This window comes from Bombyx mori, chromosome 11, assembly GCF_030269925.1.
Source record: "Bombyx mori chromosome 11, ASM3026992v2".
Taxonomy (NCBI): Eukaryota; Metazoa; Arthropoda; class Insecta; order Lepidoptera; family Bombycidae; genus Bombyx; species Bombyx mori.
The window spans coordinates 11,635,919-11,655,004 of record NC_085117.1 but is presented as its reverse complement, the minus strand read 5'-3'; the positions used below and the strand labels follow the sequence as shown (position 1 = coordinate 11,655,004).

General features: G+C 36.0%; 1 protein-coding gene across 1 annotated transcript; it reads right to left on the bottom strand.

Moving 5' to 3' along the window:
* Positions 1-1,063: 1,063 nt before the first annotated feature.
* LOC101738546 (SNF-related serine/threonine-protein kinase) lies at positions 1,064-14,525 on the bottom strand. The gene is made up of 8 exons (XM_038013906.2): positions 14,262-14,525; positions 12,675-12,887; positions 11,602-11,807; positions 10,465-10,800; positions 9,907-10,197; positions 9,680-9,821; positions 9,270-9,464; positions 1,064-8,702 (listed from the first exon to the last, which is right to left on the bottom strand). The coding sequence occupies exons 2-8, from the start codon at positions 12,882-12,884 to the stop codon at positions 8,109-8,111; spliced, it is 1,974 nt and encodes a 657-aa protein (XP_037869834.1). The 5' UTR covers positions 12,885-12,887; positions 14,262-14,525; the 3' UTR covers positions 1,064-8,108.
* Between the last annotated feature and the right edge of the window lie 4,561 nt (positions 14,526-19,086).

Below are 19,086 nucleotides of genomic sequence, written 5' to 3'. Positions count from 1 at the left end.
AAACTTGTGAAAAGAGTCATAGAATGTAAACGATGATTTTTGATGAAAACCAGTTTAGATAGCCTTTTTTAGCATGGACTTTTAATATTTCTTAACGCTTTTAAAGTATATTGTTTCTCAATCAGTGTTCTATTAGATGATTCAACAGTTAAATTAAGCATTTAATATTTTATTGGAGTTTTATTTTGTTTTCCGTTCCGTAGCCCCGGGGTCCCCATATGTCTTACATTTCGGGAGACAGCGGGTTACATATCCGACCGTGGGTCGAATATGTAACTATGCAAATAGCGGCGGCTACGATAAAAGGATTATCATGTGGCGCCACTTTGTTGAAGTAGCGTTCTGCGCTACTTTATGATGCTTACGCATCGCTTCTAAATTTAGAAGAATAGACAGAAAGGAAGAATCGTCGTGAAGGTCGACATTCCTTAAGTATCACAGTGCTCTGACGTCTATCTTACAAAAAGAGGATTGGATGACCTGCAGAGACGTTTTATGACTATTTACGGTTACTACTCAATACAAGGTGAGCTGTTAACCGTGCAGTCTGCGTATACTTATTCTGGCATAAGGAAGTTTGCGCAACCCTTTTAAATTTGAGACCGTACTTGACGTTCATGTGGTCTCATATGGCAGTGTCGTGACGATCTAGAATAGCACTACATCTCTTCATTTGGGTGTCATAAAAATAGACTATGGGCTTCATCGAAGAATAGGCAGCAGCGTTTTCAGAGTATTGTAGGAATTTGGAGCACCACACAGTTTTACAGTTAAGGTTAACAATACGCCCTTCCACCAGGTAGGACGTGTTCAGTTGGGTGTATACAATGCTTTTAAAAAAGCTACTGCATGCTGCGTTTGAAACAAATCTGTTGGGACTCAAACAAAGTTGAGAGATTATGTATCTATATAGTGGTTTTCACAGAACGGTGGATACTCAGTGGTTTAATATTCACGTCGCAATAGAACGCTTTTGTATTTCGTGCTTATTATTAAATTATGAATACCTACCGTCTAGAAGTTATGTGTCTAGGGAGGCGAGGGTAATTTAATGAAAAAAATATATGTCTCTCAATTATATTAAATCAAATTATAATAATTACAATTTCAAATCAACAGTAAGATACGAAAGCAGCTCTTACATTTTTAAACGTTTCTCTTTGAAAAATAAAGAAATACTACCATACCTGTGCTCAAAAGAACAGTAAATTTAGTGTATCTACAAAACGCCTACCTACTGAAGGAGTTTTACATCGAAGCATTTTTAAATTAGAGTTCATCTTGTGAAATTGAACACGTAACGAAAGAAACATAAGGCAAAGAACATCGAACTTGTACTATGTAAAATGTGTTTTTATTTGGGTTTAATCTATACTACCGACAGTAAAGTGTCAAGGCGGCAAGGCTGAGATTTTGGCAAATTTCGTTTCATTACGTAACGTTACGTTACATTACGATTATTATTGAAGTAATCAATCTTAATACTTTGACTGCGACATGGCAGTCACCAGTGCCCTACGTTCTGTTACTAAGCTTCTGGATTACCTAACTTTGCCTTCTTTTGTTTTTAATGTATATCTTTTAGGTCTCTTAGAAATAAATCCATTCTCAGTATCTTCGGATTCATCTTTCCCGGAGACTACTAGATATTCCGGTCTCTTAGAAGATCGAAGAGAGAAATCGACATAGTAGTCATATAAGTTTTTATTCATTAACATGTTGACTGCCATGTAGGTCACCGATGCCCTACGTGGCAGTCAACATGATAATAAATAAAAACTTTATGAGGCCGTTAACGCAAAAGTGGCCTGAGCTTACCAGTTACCACAGTTAGTATGGCAATAGTGAGGTTCGAATTTACCTTTAAGTACAATACTTCGTAGTCAACAAAATACGCGCTAAAATGATGTTTACAAACTCATCTGTTATCTACGGATTGAAACTATATTTAAAACCCAAGAGCCGATTTTGCATGAAATTTATTATGTTTTAAATAAATTGCAATACATAAGCACGAATATGAATGGTGGGTATGTACTATTCATATTCATATTTGTGGTACGGCAAAGGCTATTAATGAAAGTAATGAAAACTATAAAATTATTTAATTTTACCATTCACTTTCAGTTCGGAGCTCTTCTTGGTGCGTTGTTTGATACACGCGCGATTTTATTTTAATGACCTAAAATCTTAGTGCCAGTAACAGACAACTATAGACAAAACAATTATCAAAAAAAAACAAAAAAAACATCTAGATGTAAAGAGTAATTACCTGTAATGCCTCTTTGTAATACTTAAGTATTTATTGACACTTTACGGTCGATCGTATTGTTATTTAAATTCTGTGCAAGTAACCTAAAAATAGTTACATCGTGCCTTGTCTTATACATTATCATTTAGCTTCAAACCTGATCGGAAGATGCAATACACGATATATTACTGGTAAAAAATCGCAGTGATTATTAATAACAGGTTTAGATATTATTGAAACTAATCACAGATAAAAAAAGCACCCGCTTCGAATAATTCGCTAGATAACAGATGCGAGTTAAAATCATAATTTATAATCTAAGTAGATAGACTTTTGTATAATATATAAATTAATCTAGACAAATAACTTGGCACCAAACAGCACATCAAATATTAGGAATCATTTAACACATTCACACCTTATCTTTGGTCAAGACATATTATTGCGAAATAAAGCACAAAATTGCGCCAAAAACTAAATTTATCCGTAAAAAATACATTGTCGTGATAATTAACAACGTTAAGGCAATAAATTATATTGATGTTTAAAGTGCTATTATGATAATTTACAACGATAAAGCTAAACTATCTATTTACAACAATAATTATTTTATTTACACGTAGATTTTTTATTGTAAAACATTTATAAAATCAACTACTCAAAAGGTTTCATAATAATGGTACAGAGAATTGCTACAATGAAATGATTTTTTAAATTAGCTGCGAAATTGATATTCTCCATTCAATTAAAATACAATTTAATATGATTATAATTTAAAAAAGAAACAAATCGATTTCAAGAGTGAAATTTATCGATAAGATTTAACAATTAGCCCATCTCGTGAGTATACCCTTGAAAAGAATAAAAATATTTTCAAAATCACGTAGGTCCACAAAAAATTCATACAACTGAGTTTCTGGTATCGGTTAAAAATATGTTAAATTAAACTGTGGTTATCATTATTTTAAAACGTTAGAACTGGCATGGCACATTACTGTGAATATAATATTACCGGTGTTATTATTAACGTAATCAGTGTGCTTAGTGCGAGTTTTTTAACGTTCTCGAAGCGTAAAATTTTGCCAAATTTTGTATGTAGTTGGAACAGCGCCCCTAGCGGCAAACGTAGGCGAACGATCCCATTCCATACAAATATGAGCTAACTTTTACGCTATCGAGAACGTTAAAAAACTCGCACTAAGCACACAGAGCTTTGCATCTGTTGCAAACGCGTGCATATATAATTTACATTTATAATAACAATGCATTATTTTAATTTGAGCCACTTAATTCCGTGCTGTTAACGATGTCAATGTGCTGGGGCGATACAAGCTATTACGGTGACCAAAAATTAGTTTTAGATATAAAAACAGTTATTATATTATGTCATTAGGGCATACGAATGCTTCTGGGCTATAAGGTAAGCCGAGAACGTATCTAAAAACCAAAACAAACGTGATTATTAGTCACGGATCGCGAGTTTTTAATCAGTAAACATGGATTGCATGCCATTCTCGCATATTAATACGCTTTTTATTGATAAGGAGAAACGAAAAACGTTGTCAGTATTACGTAAGTACCTACTAATTATGATATTTCCAAATTTAATTTTTTGCTTTTGTAACTGCGGTTTTACTGTACCTTCACCTATAAGACTAGGTTATAAATATTTTTCTTCTAATTCCCCTAAAATTTGAAGCTTTTTTTACATACAAATGGCACTATAAGAGTACATCGGTTTAAATATATTTATAATATATCCCACGCAACACTCGCATTCCAAAATCTGTTAATCGTTAGCAGAAAACATTTACTGTGAAATGGGGAACAAACAGCCCTTACTACTATACAAGAATTATATTTTAAACGTAACATTGTAATAATAGATATACTGAATGTGTTCTGGAATTTAGATAAGTGAAGGGATACTTTATCAAGACCTAAAGGGCAGTTAAATATTAGGAATAAAATGTCCCGGTTTGGGTTAAGTGTTGTGTTAACAAAACTTAAACAAATAAAGTCAACTAATCAGCTAAAGACCTAGGAGCTATAGAGCGCAGCGATGACGTCACAGATCTCCCACAAACATTTTGCGATCTTGAAACATTATACCCATTATTGATCCACTTACAGAGAATTCAAAAGATTAATATAGGGCAAAGTAAGTAAAGCATCCATTTTTCACGATATTAAAATTATTTTTATATGCCGGGCAGGTAGCGTATTTGTTCGAAATGCCGGGCAATATTCATTATGAATCTAAGTCCATACACTGATAAGAGTCCATGACAAAAAAAAATGGGCGTTTCATTGGATGCAAATGGGGGTTTAAGATAAGGGAAATCATTAAACAGGTCTACCTAACCGGCGAAGCGGTCTTTGGATACAACAGTATCAACGGAGGCTGTCAAATGATAAAGAGCACGGGGTGATGATAAAATCGAGAAATACAGAAGTGGTCCAAGACAACGAGCGAACATTGATTTTTAGTTATATGGATTAAATATGAAATCGAGTATTTTTCAAAATAAATGTGCTGTAGGGCAATTAATCGGCGCAAAAAAGGTGCTAACTTAATTATTAGAGGTGTAAAAAGACGGAAATCCGTGCTTTTGGGTAGTGCGTGTGCGTAGATGGATTTTCGTGGAGATTTATTTGTGAATTTGCATAAACCGAACAAAGTAAGAGAAAAGTTACAGTGTGTTTAGTGCGAGTTTTTTAACGCTCTCGATAGCGTAAAAGTTAACTCGATTTTGTATGCAATTGGAACGTTTGCCTGCGTTTGCCGCTAGGGGCGCTGATCCAACTGCATATAAATTAAGTTAACTTTTACGCTATCGAGAGCGTTAAAAAACTCGCACTAAGCACACTGATGACAGGAATATAAAAGGTCATAAAAGTTATGTATTATAAGCAAAATGATAACGATAACACGGGATTGATAAACATCACAAGAACGTTTGATTTGGAGAAAATAGGGCATCTCGTTTTACTGCTACTGTGGATGGATGCGATGTAATGTCAATACCTATTTCAAGTATAGACTTGGCGGTGTTTATTTAACGAAATTTAATTTATATATTGAGGTGTCTCACGCGACTACTGTGCTATTTTCATTGATTTTATTCTAGTAGGGCAGACGAGTTCGCCGTGGAAGCGGTGTCATGATTATCGACTTTTTTTTTTTAATATTCCACAAACTTCATTAGTTACGGATCAAAAAGAGAAACAAGTAATCCAATACAATTCAACTTCATTCCCACTGATCCCTTTGTACTAGTCATAGTTTGTATAGGCTTTTAGCATAGTATTTTATGTATATCCCTTGTTTTAGCGATGTACAGTTTTCCCAAAAATCATTACAAAAAGATATTAATTAAAGGTATACTGTGACGTCAGACTAACGTTGGTAATTTCTGCATCCATTTGTTTATTACGATTTGTGAACAACAGCACGCAACTCAAGTACCAAATAATATTTAAGTGCAAAAATTAATTTATATATAATATAATATAATATTATAATAAAATATTTTAAAACATAATCTAGAATGTAATAAATTTTGTAAATAATTTTAAATAATTGGAACATTTATACCTATTTCATAACGTTTATGTCAAAATGTTCACAAATTTAGTTCGGGTAGCACCTGACGCGTAATCTCAATTAATAATTCTTAATAACAATTATATAAAATGCGAATCTATCAAGGATCGGACTAAAAAATGCATTGATATTATATTATTAGGTACACTATACAATCATTAAATTTGCTTGGTCAAATCAGTCATTACAAAGGTAAGTTATTCAAGTTATTACACACATTTATCAATAGATTAGTAAGCATTCAGTAAATACAGTCTCCGTTAACTTTTTGAATTCATCGTATCGCCAGTAACCAAACAGTGATATTTATCTTATACCTTTAAACGAGCAATTCTTGTATATAAATATATATATAATCTGAATTTCGGAAACGGCTCCGACGATTTTCATAAAATTTAGTATACAGGGGATTTCGGGGGCGATAAATCGATCTAGCTACGATTTATTTTCAGAAAATGTTGTTTTATTCGTGAATTTCAATAATCAACTCTTCCCGACATCTATTGGCGAATAATAATACTATTTTTCTTAATTGAGGGCAACTAACCGCATTAAAGACACAACAAGATGGCGTTATCAAAAAAAAAACCGAGTCATCATCTAGTTATATTATGAACACGTCAAGACTGAAATAAATCTAATAAAATATTTTTATTATTAGTTCGGGGCCTCGGCGCTTTTAATCCAAAATTCTTTAAACATATGCAAAATCCTCTATACATATTTATTTGCTGCGGTAGATGGACAGACGACGAAGCTAATGTCAAAGCAAAGTCAATTTTTTTACGATATTGGAATATCGTAACGAATCAATTTGCAAAAACCTACTCTTGAATGAATTTTTTACATTATACAATGAAACCTTGTAAAAATAATTATATTTACGAATACAAAAAACATTTAATAAAATTTAACATAAATGGAAATATACATCAGCTATAACTGATTCATTTCTTTGTAATATATAATATTAAATTATATTTTTCAATTCAATATCATTTAAATCAACAGCAACTGTTAAACATAACAAATATGCAGCTTCACGTTTGTATGTAATTATTGTTGACGTATGACTTTACAGTTCTGCGAATTAACATTCTTTATAAACAAGAAACATCCCCGTAAAATATAAAAGAACATTAAATTGATTGACATCTAATAGAACACAAATACATGGGTATATATTTTTTGCATAAAAAAAAACATTAAATTATTAAGTAATAATCTCAAAAATGATATTTATACAGGTATAACGCAGGGTGCAATAATATTCACAGGCCAAATGTATTATTGTGAATTAAAGAAAAAAATGGACGGATTCCGTACATACTTATTGGAAACTTTATATTTATAAAGACTTTAGAGGCATGGGCTTATAAGACATTTATATAGATAGAAAGTATTGGAGAATATTAAAATAAAAAATGTTCCTTCAGAGTGACGTCACACTTCGCCAAACAACGTTTGGATACAACATATCACCATGTTCCAATCCTCTGAATACTATTTTGCACTTTTAATTTAATTCAAATATGTATAAACTCTCTAATAAATAAAACTCTAGTAAAAAAATAATCTTAACTTTGCTATCAGCCACCTTACAAAGTTATGGTACTGGCATCGAATATTGTATAATAATAATTATTGAACATATAATATATGCCTTTAGTATTTATTATTGCAACTTTTTGTCACACCTGTAAATTAATTATGAAAAATAGCTTAAAAAATAATCAAGGTGAATTATTTAAATCCTATTGTAGTTTTTTATAGGAAAATGTTCAATAAAATTAAAATTTGTCACCTAACAGGTGTTTCAGAATATATGTACAAATATTGCAGATTTTATAAGCACGAGCTTTATAAAGATTGTATTTATAATATTCAATCAAAGTAGAAGTCCAAAAACCCTGTCGTCACCTGTGAAATATAGTCGAACGAACCAACGAGTAGCTCGATGGCAAAACTGCGACCGACTTCTATAATTCGTTATACAAAATGAACAAACGTTCATGAATCGTACAAACCGTACTGTATTTTTTTGCCTTTTAAAGACATAGTAAATGTAGCATGTGGTTTTTTTTTCATTAAAAATCAAGTTTCTGTTTCATGTCTGAAACGTTACGCAGGTCAGTTCGGTCGCTGGCGTCGGACCATGCTTCACGGACAGACTCGACAGATGCTCAAGTTCAAAGACGAAATAAATCAATACGTTTAAACTGAAAGGGACTTTATAGACCAGCGGAGTCGCTAACACAGTCCGTGCAACCGGCGCGCTGACGGAGAGGGACGCGCCGCCGCCAGCAGTCGGAGCAGCGGGCGCCCGCACAGCGACACCAGCCCGCTGCGAGACCACCGCGCGCCGCCCGCCTCCTCCACCTCCGCGATGCGGTTCAACGACCGCGACTCGCGGAGCCGACTCTCATGCTTAGAGGTGCGGCGGCGCCGGCCCGTGCCCGCCCCGCTGCCCGCCCTGCCGTCCCCACCCGCGTCCCCGCCCCTCGCGCCCCGCCCCCCCGCGGCTGACGTGCCGTCGCCGGCGGCCTGCGCTCCCGCCTCGGAGCCGCCGACCGCCCCGGCACCGGCCCCGGCCCCTCGCTCCTGACTGTCGCTGGAGTCGTCATGAGAATCTCGGCGAGCACCATCAAGTGCGACGTCGGCTCGTTCGGCAGCGCGCTTCTTTTTCTCGGAGTCGTCATCGGATAAGTCAGACGAGGAGCAAGAGCCGGCGCGAGGTCTTCGGCGGCGACACTCTATTCGGTTCCGGCGTGCGGGAGGTGGAGCCGGCGGCGGCACTCTCGGTGCCGGCGTTGCGATCCCGCCACCTTCATCATCCAAATTCACCTGAAAATTTGAAGGATGATATACTTCCACTTCATGCAATATCTATTAGCAGGACCTTGAGTTCATTTACCCATCTAAAACCGATTTTTTAATTATCTTTAATTTATATGCTTGGTAGGTGTATCTATAATAAAACTGCTCATCGAAGGTTTTTTTATTATTAATATTATATACCATTATTATTAATATATTTCACTTAAGCCTATCCCTTGTTAAGTTCCAATTATTTGTTATGTTATGTCGTTTGTAATATAAATTAAAGCCAACTTCGGTCAGCTATTTAATCATTATATTTTTTTTCTTTTGTCAATGTCTTGACATTAATAATGAAACGGCAACAGTTCGTACTATAGTTTAAGATTTTGATAACCCATAAATTAGTGATATAATCTTTAGCAAACTACTGTGAATAATGATTTCTATGAAACTTTCTATGGACTAAAATAGGCTTCTTATTATAATAAAAACTTATAAAGCTCCGATAATTCTTTTCGAATATAGGTGTAAAATTGGGACACTTGGGATTGACACAATTGGGACACAAAATTGGTTGTAGTAATATCGTACCTTTGTGAGGTTATCCGCTAAGAGGGCGGGGCGGTGGGAGGGCTGCGCGGACGGCACGAGCCTGGCTGCGAGATGCAGACGTCCCTCGGAGCGAGAGCCGCGTCGCGTGTCTCCGTCCCGCGCACCGCAACCGCCCGGGACCGCGCTCTCCTCGTCATCATCTTCTTCTCTTACTATACTGCATTTTCTAGACCTCTATAATTTCAAATTTTAATTTAATTATAATTGCTACTGTACTTGTATTGACATATTTTGTAATTAGCAAACTGATTCCACTTATAGTAAGGTATTTTGTAAGGTCGCACGATCGTTGCCACTTTCCTTAATTCTGTCATGAATAAATGATATGTATGGTTTGAAAATTAGAACAACTCGATTTTTTTAAAGCTAAATGGATTAAGTATATTGACCGGTGGGACGTCCTGCGGCGTCCGTGGCGTGCGCGGTGCGAGGGCGCGCGCGGGGGGCGCGAGCAAGGACTGCGGGGCGGCGCGCTGCACGCTCAGAGCCTCGGGACGACGCGGACCCTCTTGTCTACGCAACGCTTCCGACCTGGAATACCAGATCGACTGTGAAGTATATGGTACTAACTTTTTTCTCATTTCTAAAAATATCAAATTAAAAATCTAGTTCTCACCTATTTGATTTCAGCTTTCTTTCGGCGAGTAAAAAATAAGTTGCCGTTATATGATTGTACTCGTTTTTATCCAGAGCTTCCAATATTTCTTCTTTGGTGGCTATCGAGCCACTAACCATTCTTTGAATTATAGCTGAACGGTCCTCATCAGTTAATTGTTCTTTGGCAACGAGCGGCGTATCGAAGTCTTCTATGGTGACACCTTCACCTGCAGTGACCCAAGGATCTGTGGCGATTTCGGATAGGCACGCCCGTTTCTCTGGTTCTCTCACTAACATTCTTCCAATGAGTCTGGAATTGTTTTTCAATGTAATCTACACTAGGTTATATTTTTAAAACATTAAAACCTAATATTCGGATTTATACTTCTCTCCATATTCCTAATGTCAAAAATGAATGTCCATTTTACTTTGACGAAAGGGTGAAGTAAAAGGTTTTTCAAATGTATTTGAGGTTTCAATCTCAAATCTCAAGGTGTCTATGAGCTCCAGCCATCCCGCTTGGCAGTTATCTCTCCAGCCTACACTAAACAACATGAGCTATTTTAAGTTTATTTACCTTTTACATGAATTTGAAATTTGTGAAGGAATTGTATATTTACAATCCATTATCATTGTCAAAGTTTCACTATCATTGGCTTCCTGAAATGGAGCCTGTCCACATACTAACATGTAGAGAATGACGCCGAGAGACCAGACGTCCACAGCAGGAGCGTCATAAGAGTCACCCAACAATATTTCAGGAGCTGAATAAGCAAGTGAACCACAGGATGTCTCTAATTTCTGACCTGGACAAAATTTATTGCTAAAACCAAAGTCAGTCAATTTGACTAGTCCTAATTTTTCGAAAAAAACTACATTTTCAGGTTTGAGGTCTCGATGAACAACATGTAATCTGAAAAACAAAAAATTTAAACTTTTTAAACTTTATACAAGACAACAAATATATTTGATTATATTATGTCAGTATTTAAAAGCAATTTTAGCATGCCTTTAATTTTTTAATTATTTTGAATAGGAAAATAGCAGCTTTTGCTGATATGTGAATCAGTCTCATAGCTTAGGTATAGATTAATTAATAAATTTTCATAGATTTCATTATATTACTGCATCAGGCTAATGCCTAATGTCTCTGACTATGGTACTAAAGGATTTGAGTTCGATTTCGTGTCAGAGTTACTTATATAAGACATTTGGTATGCTTGTTTCTGACGTTCATGTCTACCCAGTATTTACAACAGAGGATAAAATCCTAGCTTAAGGCCTCAGTATACAATATGTTTAACTCTAATACAGTTAAACCTAGTGGAAAATGAATACTAATGAAACCTTTAGGCAATTAAATGTAATCTGTCACTATTTATACTTCAGACCTAATACTAAGCAATGTAGGATGATACTCAGATTATATTTCGAATGATAAAATAAATCAATTATTTTATGTCTCAAGTTTTTTTTTTTTGCTTAGGTTGGTGAATTAGCTCACAGCACACCCGGTAAATTATGATTTGACGGTTTTGGTCTTTATTACACAATATTATTCTTTCATCTTGGAAAGCATTCATAAGCATGTGTTAAGTATGATTCTCATTAGAAGGTATAAAGGCGTCAGGAGAATTAACACAGACATAGAAAACCAAGTGTATGTTAATTTGTAACCTATGAAACAATTTTTTTATAAGTTTAAAATACAAACCTATGGCAATACGAGATTGCACGAACTATTTGTCTGAAATAATCACGTGCTAGAGATTCAGAAAGACCAGATTCGTGTCTCATGATATAGTCATATAAATCACCACCATCTCCCAATTCTAAAATTAAATATAGCTTAGTTTGTGTATCTATTACTTCATATAGGCGTACGACGTTTGGATGTTGAACCAATTTCATACATCGAACCTGTAAAACAAAATCTGAAATTAATAAGTACTCCCTGTATTTGGAATAATTTGACAAGGACACAAGACAATAAAATTGTTATCATACGTTAAAGGGGGGAGACATTGAGAAGAAAGAGGCTGGGGCATCAAAAGCTTTGTGACTTCACACAAAACGAGAAATTTATATAGAATAAAAACCTTTAAAAATTTACTAATTTGACCTATATTTATTAATGCTTTAGCACCCTATGAATTTATCTCTCAGGCAACAACATCCAACCTCAAGAGCGGCTTTCTAATGCAAATGAGATACTAAAATTCACAAAAATTCTGAATGGTACGGGTTTAAATAAGTTTCAAGTCATCGCCGAGTGCTCTTAGAGAGGGATTTTATTAAAGATTACTTAATAAAAATAAGAACATCTTAAAAAGTTATTCTTTTGACTATTTTTAAATACAAACATAAAATAAATAAGTCCTAAAATTCGTGTAATCTAATTTATGAATGGCACCTAATGCACATGTGTGCTATATATTATGTGAATTCCTCACATGAGTGAATATGTGAATTTCCCACATACACTGAGTATATTTTTTATGACTGACAGAACTGTACTTTGGTAATAATAAAAAAAATTAAGTTAAAACAAATTGGCAAAAAGCAAGACTCAGAGACAAGGCTCAGTATATGAATGTATGCATGCAATCAGAAAATTGAAGATTGCATACTATTCTTTTTTTTTTTTAAAAAAACATTTAACTCATACTCAGAAAACCCCATTAAAATGTTTAAATCATTAAGATGATTTACATATTATAAAGGTTTCTAATTTAACCATTTAGCTGCGAATGAAATGTTTTGTGACTGTGAAATAAAAAACATTACCTCCTGAAATAAATGGGACTTTGATACATCATCCAATTTACTCTTGTCAATCACTTTCACTGCAACTTTTTCTCCAGTAAAGACATGCCTAGCTAGCTTTACAACAGCGAAATGTCCTGAACCAAGAGTGTCAAGTAAGTCATATAATCCCGCTATTTTTGTGTCATATGTGCCACTGGCTACACTAGTGCCATTGTTATTCACTGCCATTTCCTGAAAACATTTAGATAACTTATAAATATACACACAATACTTTTCATTTTAGCTGCATCTAGTCTCTAAATTATTTTACACTAGAGACCCATTTTTTATACATTAACTATGTTATTTGATCATGCCTCATATTTATAGTTCTTCAGTATCCTTAATAATGTAAATTTATTTGTATTTAACTGTTTCTAGCTATTCACACAGAATAAAATCTCATTTGTATCATGCACGAAGATAGTGCTCAATCTCTATCCTCCTCCTGCTTCAATCAATTTCTCATTGCTGAGTATCCTGATGAGCCCATCTGTGACCTTTTTTGTGATTTGTAGCAATTTATGTCGGGTCTTTTTTGGCTCCAACCTCTGAATCGTCTTCCATCCACTTTACCCATCCCTATGAGTATCTCCAGGTTGTCAGAGGGTTTTCTTGCTATATGACCAAAATACTGCAGCACTCTATATAGGCATATGGTGGATAGCGTCTGGTCAACTTTTAGCTTGTTCAGGATGGAAGCGTTCGTCCAGAAAGCCCTCCAAGGAATGCGCAACATGCACCGCCAGCACCACACCTCAAACACGTCTATGTATCATCTGTCAGACTCTTTTAAGGTCCAAGTCTCAGCAGCATCCAAAAAGATTAGGAAAATGACTGTCTCAACACTGTACTTTCATCTTCTTGAGTATGTTCCAATCCCTCCATAAGTTGTTTACCTGTCTTATTGCAGTTTTGGCCACCTTATAGTAAATTATAATTTTGTACAATACTATTGTACATTGACACATCTAGTTAAAATGTTATAACTTTATCTCTCTCTACATATATATAGAGATGGCAAAATAAGGGAATATTTACAGGATAAAAATGTAAGGCCAAACATTGACAAATGGCATTATAATGTCAAGCTGTTTCGAGTGTTAATTTTATGATAATAATAGCTATTTATATAAAATAATAATAATAAAGTGAAATTTATTTTAAGTGCACAGTGAATTGTATTTCGTAAAAAATTAAAATTAAATAATTAATTTAGTAATGTTGTTGGTTATTTAACTCTTACCATTATAAGTTTATGATTATGATAATTATTCTAATATAATGTTTAGATTTTAATAATAATTTTTATTTTAATTATCAATCACTTTTTTTGGTATTTTTTTGACAAGATTTACTGGTTTTATAAAAAAATGCACTTTAATGTGTATATTTGGATATGTAATATGGCCAATGTATAAGATTTGCTTTTACATGACCTATTTTTGATTTATTCAATGATTATTTAATGAAACATTAAAACCAAAAATGAATTATTTATTATTTCATATAATTTAAAAATTAATTCACTGGTTATTTTATTATTTAAAAACATTCTCTAATTACCTGTAAATAAATATAAGTCTGAAAAATGTAAACCAATACTTAAAATTTATCAAATTGTTCCTTTTCACATATTATAAATTCTGTCCATTAATAGCAAACTCTTTGTAATGAATTTGGTGTGCCAATTTTTATCAAATTATATTATATTTATAAAATTACATCATACATCAACATAGTAAAGCGACATTTGCTAAAAAATTAAATTGATCTTTTAGAAATACAGCTTCGCCATTTCACAAACACTTTGCCATAGACTTTTTTATTTGATTCATGCATTCTAAGAGCAAAGGGAACCGTGCTTAAACAGTTAGAAAAATTGGAACCAAAACTGACGCTTGATTGATTTTGATAATGATTTGAATAATAAGAGATAAGTTAATACCTTAATATGGTGTTGGAAGAGGAATGAAATATTTATTCAATTACATATTAGGAATTTACAAAGAGTTTATCAAAGTTTTTGGAAGATCGGGAAGATCCCGAAAAGCCACATTCAGTGCCTGTTTAATTTATAATTATAATAATAATAACCGTGGACCAGGGCCGAATTTAAAGGTCTAGAGGTTTGGGGCAACAGAGGAAAAAATTGTTCATTTTGTTTGGAAGATAATTTGGGGCCAGGGGGCCTCTGCTTCTTTGTTATCCCGAGGCCTCCAGACTTCTAAATCCAGGCCTGAGACGAGCGTACAGCGTACCTGATGGTGATTGGACATCGTTACTCATGAACGTCAGTAATGACGAGGCAGAGCTAAGCCGGTGCCTACCGCTGAGTTAACTGCTTAGTATTTGTGAATGTATATAAGTGTAGCAAAATGAAACGAAGTCACTGGACATGACTTTTCGGGTTCTTCCAAAAAATTGACTGAAAAGTCTCAGTAAATAACCACCATTTTATTACGACTTTATTTCATCCCAGACGATGAGAACGAGATGTTTCATTTAATATACATAATCCCAATTTGTTATATTTTCAAATTAATCAACTTCATCTCATTTTTCATACTTTAATAAAATATGTATTTGAAAATAAGCGACTTAACTTAAAGGTCTCGTACCAAGGCCATTGAATCATCAAAAAATAAATTTTATTGTTTAAGATCCACAGCTGAAGAAATCTAGATGCTTCAAGCTAGACAGTCACTGCAGTATTTTACTGCTGAATGCTACGCTATCTATACAGCACTTTTTTAATAATGTAAATAATTCTGACTTTTTAATTTTAACAGATAGCAAAAGTTCATTGTTAGCACTAGAAAGTGATCCTTTTAGATTTAATATGAACTGTATTATTTATAGAATAAAAGAAATATTGGCAAAATTAAAAGAAAGCAGAAAGAATGTCCAATTTAAATGGGTACCTGCTCATTGTAGTAGTTTTCGCAATGAAGCTGTAGACTGTGCAGTGCGAGGTGCATGTGATGAAGACCACACTAATGTAACGAAACTACCGTTTACTGACTTCCAGCAGAAAATATTGGAAAATGTTAAAACCCTGTGGTATGAACACGAAGTCTGTATGTTAAGAAAAAGGGAAACGGTATACAAAGATACAGAATACCCCGCCACATGTACCTTGGTATAACAAATTTAAAGATAATTCCAGACAATTCATTACCACCATTAATAGATTAAGATTCGGTCATTGCAGAATCATTCCTGCTCATTTGTTTAAACTTTGTTTATCAACGGACAAAAACTGTAAATTTTGTGTCAATGAAATATCAATGCTGATCTGAAACATATTGTTATGAAATGTTATAAATTTAATGTAAATAGATTAATTTTAGTGTCTGAGCTGGACGATGCTTGTAAAGGTGACTCGCCTTTACAAACAGGCGTAAGAATGGACTTAGAAGTAGTTTTATCAAACCCATTGTATTTCAAACCAATTTATAGATATGTAAGCTTGAGGGTAGACATTATCTTGTTGAACACCAAGTAAAACGATGTCACTTTTTGATTCCTGATTTAATCAACAACATGTTATCTTAACAATTCACTTTAACACTTGTCCAACTTTAACCAGTACGTACAACAGTCACTGAATCACACAACGTAACAAGGATATAGTAAGTGCACCAGGCAAGCGCAGTCCAACGAATGTTCATTTCAAGGCACGTTCCGCCTTTTTATACTAGCCGGCGCAGCTGGCTTATGAGTCACTTCTGTTGCAGCTGTTGTTTACGAGTGGAACGACACGGCCGGCGCGCCTGGCTTGTGTGAGTCACTCCTATTGCACGTGCTATATAACATAAATATCGTTAACGCCGTCACGGCCATCGTTTTCTACATTTCCAACACCTGCACCTGAGGTGCCTGAGCTTACAGACATTGTATCACTACCCACAGACTATGTTTGCTGTATCGCTATTTGCGGACAAAAATGTCGCTTCTATTGTCAGTGATAGAGTCGTCATCAATAAGATCAGTTTCATGAACAAGATTAATTAACCCATCTGTGTACGCCGTCACGTCACTATAATTTTCAGAAATTTCTAGTAGGCCTGACGGGCCTCGAGGTATTTCACGTAAGTTTTCATGGGGAAATTTGTACACTCTATTAGAACTATTTACATGTCTCAATTTATACCTATCGTTTTCCAAAACTGCAGTAATGTTGAAGGGAACTTTACATTTTCGGTCAACTTACGAAACCAAAATCCCCAGCGGAAAAGAGTTTGACTTTAGCTTTGCCTCGACTAAACCAAGCTTCTGTTTGTGCCCTTTTTTTTATGTTTTCGCCGGTCTTCGACCGTGCTAGATCAAGATCTAATCTAGAGGGATTATCACTCTGTTGAAACTTTAAGATATTTCAAGTGAACTACCCTGAACGGCAAACGTCTATTCTATTGGAGTAAACCCTGTTACTCGACAACGTGCACTATTAAGGGCGAGTTGAATATCCCCTAAGTGCTCTTGCCATCATGATTGGTCTAAGTTACTTTCAGATCAAAGAGTGACTTGTTCATGAAACCGCTTACCATTGAATAAATTACTATGACTTTGTTTTATAAGACTACATTCTGACCCTGAATGGAACATAAAGGGGAAGCCAAAACCACTTATCTGTAACACACTGAAGCTCTGGAACACACGTTGACGTCTCTGGTTGCACCTGCCACAGCACCTGGAGCTGTGTCGTTTTTCTTCTTGTAGCGCATGGAACACCCAGAAGCTACATGACTCGCATCACCGCACACGTAACAGCTGACTTGCAGGCGAGAGCCGGGCGCCCACGGATGAGGAGGTTGTTCAGGTTTTGCTGGAATATCGAAAAAAGTTTGAGAGCAGTATCTGTCGCAACACCCTTCGGCACGATGCCCAGGTTTTCCGCAGAAATGGCAGCTTCCACGGAAAAAAACTTCGAGAGCGTTTTGGTTCTTTATCAGGATCTTCGTCTTTTTCTTTTGAGGGTAAAGCCACGTAATGTGTGAAATAGACGATTTTTTGTGGTAATAACGACAGAGTTCAATTCCCGACGGATTCTTTCATCACACTGCGACAGTATTGATATAACAAATCCGGTGGCTATTTGTTCTGGCACATTAGCGTCGGGAATCTTCTTTATAAGTTGCCATAGCCGGATACCGGCTTCAGCTGGTCCCTTTTTGCTTTCCATTTCAAATTTGATAACCAGGTCGAAGTGGTCTTGCATCATTAGATAATTTTGTCAGCATTTCTTTAATAGTAGGCCAGGATATCTTACCAGGCTGTATTTTTGTGAGGCAAGTAGCAGCTCGAGCCTTAAGCGAATGTGTGAGAGTCAAAATTAAATCGACACCATCCAAATATTCAACTACTTTAAACGGCCCTTTAAACTTCGTATCTAATTTCGTTTGATTATGCTCTTCGTATTAATGTGTGGACGAGCTCACAGCCCACCTTGTGTTAAGTGGTTACTGGAACCCATAGACATCCACAGCGTAAACGCACCACACACCTTGAGATAGAAGTTCTAAGGTCTCAGCATAGTTACAACCGCTGCCCCACCCTTCAAACCGAAATACACCACTGCTTCACGGCAGAAATAGGCAGGGTGATGGTACCCGTGCGGTCGATGGCACTATACGGAGCACCCGTCTGGTGCCACGTCCTTACCCACGAGAACGTCGCCGCGCTGCGACGCCGGCAGCGCGCGATCGCAGTCAGAGTTATTCAATGATACCTCACAGTCTCCTACGAGGCGGCGCGCCCTAGCGCAAGTGCAGCCGGAGCGGGGGGGCTCCAATATCGGCAGTCCGTGCTGGAGGCGTGGTCTCGTCGTTTGGCGGACCCGTCGGCCGGCCTCCGTACCGTCGAGGCGATCTGCCCGGTTCTCGCGGACTGGGTGGGCCGCGACCGCGGAAGTCTCACCTCCGGCTACCTGTGCAGACTCACAAGACATTTTACCACCATGCAAACTTCTTACCGCAACCAGCCACCACGCAAACTACAATTTTACGGGTTCCACCTCTCCTACACGATGTTACTCCCACACTGAGGAAGCCAACCGCGAACACTTGTCAAGCACGCACAAGCACGCACTTCACCGGAAAAACCTGCATCCGCCAGCGGAACCCGAACACCGCCGCATCGCCAGACACGAAGGCACCGGACGTCTTATCTTACAGGTCACGACGACTTCAGATGTGTCAATTTTTCTTCCCCACGGAAACTTGCTTGCTTTCTTGTTTGCTTGCTTGCTGGAGCCCGAAGTCATCGAACGTGTAGTGTTATTGGTATTGAATCTAGTAGATTCTAAAATTTCAGCGACAATTCACAGTCTCATGTCCTGGTTTACTGTACTAGTGCCATGTAACTCTAGCAGTAATCATTGGCCTAAAAA

Bases quoted from the DNA above. Each gene is read 5' to 3' on its own strand.
- LOC101738546 (XM_038013906.2), bottom strand. From the start codon at position 12,884: ATGGCAGTGAATAACAATGGCACTAGTGTAGCCAGTGGCACATATGAC. The intron at 10,198-10,464 runs GTAAATAAACTT...AAACAATTCCAG, and splicing joins ATTTCAAATTCATGTAAAAG to ACTCATTGGAAGAATGTTAG. The intron at 9,822-9,906 runs GTGAGAACTAGA...CTGGTATTCCAG, and splicing joins AGAAAGCTGAAATCAAATAG to GTCGGAAGCGTTGCGTAGAC.